The sequence below is a fragment of the Anguilla anguilla genome, chromosome 17, assembly GCF_013347855.1.
Source record: "Anguilla anguilla isolate fAngAng1 chromosome 17, fAngAng1.pri, whole genome shotgun sequence".
In the NCBI taxonomy this organism is placed as follows: domain Eukaryota; kingdom Metazoa; phylum Chordata; class Actinopteri; order Anguilliformes; family Anguillidae; genus Anguilla; species Anguilla anguilla.
Genome location: NC_049217.1, coordinates 12,177,357 through 12,183,653, shown reverse-complemented (window position 1 = coordinate 12,183,653; position 6,297 = coordinate 12,177,357). Strand labels below are relative to the sequence as shown.

The 6,297-nt window shown below is 42.7% G+C and overlaps 1 protein-coding gene across 2 annotated transcripts; it reads right to left on the bottom strand.

The window, feature by feature from the left end:
• Positions 1-1,959: 1,959 nt before the first annotated feature.
• LOC118216345 (parvalbumin, thymic CPV3-like) lies at positions 1,960-5,968 on the bottom strand. Of its 2 annotated transcripts, none has more exons than XM_035397439.1 (5): positions 5,550-5,751; positions 4,655-4,722; positions 4,110-4,242; positions 2,610-2,719; positions 1,960-2,129 (listed from the first exon to the last, which is right to left on the bottom strand). In XM_035397439.1, the coding sequence occupies exons 2-5, from the start codon at positions 4,713-4,715 to the stop codon at positions 2,104-2,106; spliced, it is 330 nt and encodes a 109-aa protein (XP_035253330.1). In that variant the 5' UTR covers positions 4,716-4,722; positions 5,550-5,751; the 3' UTR covers positions 1,960-2,103. The 2 variants fall into 2 exon arrangements, with proteins under 2 accessions (XP_035253330.1, XP_035253329.1); XM_035397438.1 differs by lacking the exon at positions 5,550-5,751 and adding an exon at positions 5,829-5,968 and having other exon boundaries at positions 1,961-2,129.
• Between the last annotated feature and the right edge of the window lie 329 nt (positions 5,969-6,297).

Below are 6,297 nucleotides of genomic sequence, written 5' to 3'. Positions count from 1 at the left end.
ACAAAATCACCACATCTGCAGGATTCCTTTAAATCCCCTCTTATTCCGTCCTGCTCACATCGGTCAGACTGATGGCCGGTTAAGTCATATTGATCACAAAAAGAGCACTACTTGGGTAAAACTGTGAAATGTGAATTGAAGGTGCTTATTGGAATATAAGAAATTGTAACATACAGGTAGTTGCCAAAAAAAGTGGAAAAGCCAGTATAAATCACTTAATAGGGTGTTGTACCACCATGCACCAACAGACCAGAATGTATCCACAATAGCGACATGGAATTTGCAAATCGGCACCATGCTTTCACAAGAAAGGCAATCAACTCATGTCTTGTTGATAGTGGTGGGAAACTCTAGAATCTCTCTCAAAAACTCAGTTGGGTTCATATTTGGTGACAGAGAAGGCCATGGAATATTGATAATATTGTTGTCATTGTCATCAAGCTCATCACTCCACTAGGTGACCTGCTCTGTGAATCGGGGCATTGACATCCTGGATCATATCAAGAAAGAAATGCAGCAACATGGATGAAAATGATCAGTCAGAATCCTTGAGTAGCAAATAGCATCGCCCTTGCCTTCTAAGGAGATGAGTATGGTGGCCCACAAGAACTGTTGTGCTCCAAAAATAAAGCACAATCATAAATGGAAACATGCAACAACAAGGAGCTCATCAACAGCAGGTCACACAATCTTCCTTGCTCTTTTATATCTAACAAACCTCTGAAACTCTTATAATACCTAACGGATCTGTTAGGCTCTTTTATAATATCTAACAACCCTCTGAAGCTCTTTTATAATATTTAACGGATCTGTTTGGCTCTTGTATAATACCTAACTTCTCAGCGAAGCTGCCTGCTTGCACCATGGAGTTGGTCACTGGTTTGGCCCTGCACCTTGAGCTAATGCACGTACATCACAATCCAGGAACATGAGCTTCTGACCCCAGTCGCCCTTTGTTGGTGATGGTGACATCACCTTAAGCACGGTTTCTGATGAAATATTAGCAAGATGAGCAATCTTCAGCACGGAGGCTTCTGTCAGACGTGCCCCAATGATCAATCCTTTTTCAAAGTCACTGAGGTCTACTCTTCTAGCCACGGTAGACGTAAGTAATACAAGCAGGCGTGCCCAGCATTTTTGTACATGACCCTCAACTTGCTGGGATGTTACTTGCTTCATTAACTCTGGAAACACGTCCCTCGTTTACCCCATTTTTCCACCTTTTAAACCACTGCCTGTCTCTACAAAATTGACATATTCAATGCTGGAAATGTAAAAAGCACACCTGTGTGGGTCATATGTCTCTCTTTATTATAAGCTTTGTTTATACTGCCCCTCTTGCAGTACAGAGCATAAATACAGGGTGCATTCAGATAATGGTTCCAGCTGTTCCCTGGATCGGCTCCTGACCTACAGAGCCATGTCCCCCTGTGACCTGTGTGTCAGTCCTCCTGCTCCATCCCAGTCTAACCGCCGCACAGCGTCTGTGATCGCACTGCATCAGTCACCCCAGCAGGCAAGCCCCCAGTGGACGGCTGTTAGCAGCAACTGTCGGCACGTTTTTCAAACCGGCTCTATGCCGATCGACTGGCTGCTGGACCAATCAGCTGTTCAGCTAGTTTGCCTTCTCTAAACAACTGATCATCGTTTTTACTGGATCGCCGCGACTGTATGCCATCGGACTTCTATTGTCCCTGTTTTCCAGATGCCGGCAGGCTGACAGCTTTGCCAGCGATGGCCTGGCAGTGGGCCTGCATGTGCTTGCTGGGACTGTCTTAGCCACACATTCAGGAACAGAACACACCAGTGAAGCAGGTTTAAAGCTGGGTTTTATTCATTTATTTTTCCTCTGGAGTAAGTGTTACATTTGTGAGGGGGGTGGGGCACACCCGGATAAAATTTAATCAAAAGATAAATAAAAATGATTCGCTTGTATGTGCGTATGTCTGAGGACAAGACACTGCCAAAAACAGAACAGAGGCTACAAAGCTTGGGGGGGGGGGGGGGTGGTAGACAGTGAAAAAAAACAGTATTTTATCCTGGTTCAGGGCTTGATGTGATGGGCCATGAGGGAAGGATTTGTCATCTGTTTTCTTTGAGGGTTCAGGACAAAACCAACTTCTGGAACTCTGTAGGTACGGAGAAGGAAGTCAGTATTAATTCTTAGCATTAGCAGGAAGTGGCTTTAGCAGTTTTCGCAGGAAGTAATATGAGCTCTCAGGTGTTGACAGGAAGTGGCGCTTAGTATTAGCAGGAAGTGCGGTTAGCAAAAGGCATTAACACTGAGTATTTGCATTGAAGTTGCTTGTTTCTACCATTGTATCCATTAAAAAAGACATTTCAGTTATTTGTACATTGCATTGTATTTACGATTGACCTACAGTTGGAATGCACAAGTTGTTATCTACAGAATATTTGAATGACAAGTTATTCACTTTTGCAGAGAATTCTTAAGTTTTGTTTCACTGACTTTAAGCCAGTTATGAAAATTCTGGGGGAGGATAAATTCAATTTAGGATAAATCAGTGATGAAGTGAGATGAGAGAAAGACACTGCAAGAGAAAAGGAGGCAGAAGGAGAGATGGCGGCGGAGAGGGAGAGACTGGCACCTTGCACTCCAATCTTCCCGTCACTGTCGCCATCAGCAGCAACCAGGAAGGCCTTGGTCTCCTTCTCAGTCAGCACACGAGCCCCAGAAGAGAATCGCTGCAGGAAGAACCTGCCGAAAACATTGCCATTACAAATGAGCGACCAATCACAATGGCTTTCTGAAACCGACCCTAGATTCTGACCAATCATGACCTCTGTGAAGTGTCTTTAAATCCATCCAGTCAGAATAGCCTCCATAAACTGACCCTGCAGCTCAGCCACTCTGAGCCTCCTGGCCCCAAATCTAACCAAGCATAACCTCCTTCAACTGTAAACCTACCCCCGTGCTGCTCAGATGCAACACAGCATTTACATTTTATGATGCAATGTAATACTTACAAACCGATTCCTCTGGAAAATGTCATAGATTCTCTCTGCAGAGCTGTCAGACATACATCATTGAAGGCCAGAATTCAGTCAGAATGTGTCCTTGACTTTGACTCTCTATCAATTGAATGCCACTTTTTCAGTTCATATACACCTTTTCTATTAACTGTAGTGGTTACAGAACTTGCCGAATTATGTTTGTGATATAAAAATAAAAAAGCACTTGGATATAAATATGTAAATATTAAGGACAAATGTTTTGAATTCAGGTCTAATGTTGGTAAGACTATTTTACACCCTACAGGCCACACAATGCTAGAGGATTGCCAGTGACTGTTTTACACCCTGCAGGTCACACAGTACTACAGGAGAGCCAGGGACTATTTTACAGCCTGCAGTCCACACAGTACTACAGGAGAGGCAGGGACTATTTTATAGCCCACAGTCCACACAATACTACAGGAGAGCCAGGGACTATTTTACACTCTGCAGCCCACACAGTACTACAGGACAGCCAGGGACTATTTTACACCCTACAGTCCACACAGTACTATAGGAGAGCCAGGGACTATTTTACAGCCTACAGTCCACACAGTACTGCTGGAGAGCCAGGGACTATTTTACAGCCTACATTCCACACAATACTACAGGAAAGCCAGGGACTATTTTACAGCCTACAGTCCACACAGTAATATAGGAGAGCCAGGGCCGATTTTACACTGTACAGGCCACACTGCAGGACAGGGAAGCTGGTGCTGATTGGAGGAGATGTGTATCTCTCACTGATGGCAGCTGGTAGCCTGCGTGTTTCTTGTATGTTGTTGAGAGCAGCCAACACAGTGGTAACCTGAGGAACCCAGCCGGATCAACTGAAATCCACCCTAACCCTGGCGGGACCAGGCGAATTGCGCCCTGCCAGTGTGGACCCTTAGCCATATGAGATATAGACCTAGTCTATAGTAATTATTTTTTTAAATCAAGCGACAGTGACCAAGTACAAAGGAGAAATTAACACACTTAGTGGAAGTCCTCTTTGTGTACTTGTCCTCGTGGGACGTTAATGTATGTTAAATATTTGAATAACCAGCAATTCTCGGTTTAAAATTCAGATTCATTATTAATACTGTACTGACTTGAGCTCCTCCTCCTCAATGTAACCGCTGTCATCGTTGTCCAGAACGCGGAACACCTCCTTCACTTCCTGTGGGCTTTTCTTGGTCAAACCACATATCTGGAAGAACTTCTTAGAACAGAAGGAATCCGGGGCTGGTCAGGAAAAAGTGCACAATGCAAATCAGCGCTCAAATGGCACACCAATTAGGGTGCAGAGTTTACAATTATGTTAAAGTTACATTCCAGGTTTTGTTTTTTGTTGATGCATCGCCTTCAGCTTAAATAATTCCTCTCGTCTGTTCATTTATCGAATTGAAAGATTAAACTTCGACGATCTAGATCTGTTCGTTTAAACTGCAATAAAACGAATTAGCGTAATTTACAGTCATCGACTTGATCATAAAATGCAGTCAAATACAAGATCTGTCTCGCTTTAATAGTTTATCTTAGTTGCAATAATCATTCTGTTCATTCAAATTGCGAACATTGAAACCTTTTCGAATAGAGCACTACAAGTTTTTAATATCGAAATCGCCAAATAATTAATGATGAATGATGCCCATACCTGAACAATCCTTGATGGCACTGTCGATGGCGCCAGCGGAGAGGATAGAAGTGAGTGACATGTTTGTCCTGTAGAAAGCACAACGGTTACTAAAGCAATGGTTCACGTCAATATCCACTGACATATTTCGCTAAGGTTCCCCCCGACACACACGCTTGCGCCGGGACCGAGAACTAAACTTGCGATAGAAGTTCGCATCTTTACATGGGCATAGCTAAACTAAAGACCCATACGTGTGGCAATAATATGACGCTCAACATGTTCTGGCTTACAACGGCGTTTTCTAGACAAGGTAGGCTAGGCTACATACACTTAGAATGTCTGAACACCGAGTCATTGAAACTAAGCATCTGTTTCTGGAAAGCTGACGGCTAAAAAGGACAATGGACACCAACCAAAAAAGTTATTAAACGGAAATATGTTTAAACCCAAAACTACGTAAAACCATAAATCTATATTTTTAATTATCTTCATCAGAAGATGGAACAAGGATGTTTATTGCATAGAGTATTTGAGACAATACTCGCACTATCCCCAGGACAAAGTTAAGGGTGACGGGGTAGCTAGGCTACTAGCTATCTAAAGGCATTCGGATGCGCACCTTAACTGTGACCAAAGAAAAAATGAAAAGAAAAAAAAAGTAGTCTATATTAATTCCAAAGTAGAAAAAACGAATACACTTCCTGTTTTGAGTTATTTTTTCCTTATGCTTTAAAAAATTATTCGTTTAAGACTTTAAATTTGTGGTACACTAGCCTATTTTAGAGAACATTTACATAAAGTTATCTGTTTCTTCCCGTGGCTCTGATCCATTTTTCTTTATTTTCTTCCTTCAATGAATTGCATTTTTTTCAACTACGCGTCGTTTATCGATAAGCAGGTTACAGTCGCTTACCCTCCTGAAATGCTGCGTCATCACGAATGCAGTTCTTTTGCATCCAAGTGATGCATATACAGTTAAACTTGAGTGCTTCTTAAAATATGCAGTGTTTTCAAATCATCTGGCAACCGAACGACGACCATGGACCGATTTCCAGGCTTTCTTTCCCTGGCAGCAGCCATGTAAGCAGTGGTCTCTTCACTTACGAGTCGCAAAAGACATCCCCACGATTTATCAGCCAGCCGCGAGCATCAGACTGTGCAAACGGTCCTTTAGAGCCTTGAGCCTACTTACCGTTTGAAGTGTGTTTGCCCAGCAGACGATTCCGGAGAGGAGTTAAGGCAATGTGGTGTCTCTCGAGACTCGGGATGGATTTATATAGGTCTCATTGCACTGACAATGGACAATCCTTGAGTTACCTGCCCATGTATCAAATTCTAACTGACAGGTCAAGCTCGAGTTTCCTACCTAGCTAATTAACCTTTACTATTTATAACCACCCACAGGGATGGTGCAGGGAGGCCATAGACATATGTGGGGTCTTTTTTGTAAAATAAGTCTCATTCTCTCTCTCTCTCTCTCTCTCTCTCTCTCTCTCTCTCTCTCTCTCTCTCTCTCTTGAAAAAGGCATAATTTTCATTATTATACTAGTTTAATTTAATTCAGTGAACTGCAACGTTGTCCTCATTTTTATGGTTTTGGCACTGTACACCATCGGAGTCAGATCATAAAGTACAAAAAATTTTAAAAGAAAAAAACCAGG

What these genes read in the sequence shown, in the direction of transcription:
- LOC118216345 (XM_035397438.1), bottom strand. Translation starts at nt 4,715, where the DNA reads ATGTCACTCACTTCTATCCTCTCCGCTGGCGCCATCGACAGTGCCATC. An exon ending in TGCCATCAAGGATTGTTCAG is followed by an intron (nt 4,243 to 4,654) that starts GTATGGGCATCA and finishes TTTCCTGACCAG; the next exon opens with CCCCGGATTCCTTCTGTTCT. An exon ending in CGGGAAGATTGGAGTGCAAG is followed by an intron (nt 2,130 to 2,609) that starts GTGCCAGTCTCT and finishes CCGTACCTACAG; the next exon opens with AGTTCCAGAAGTTGGTTTTG.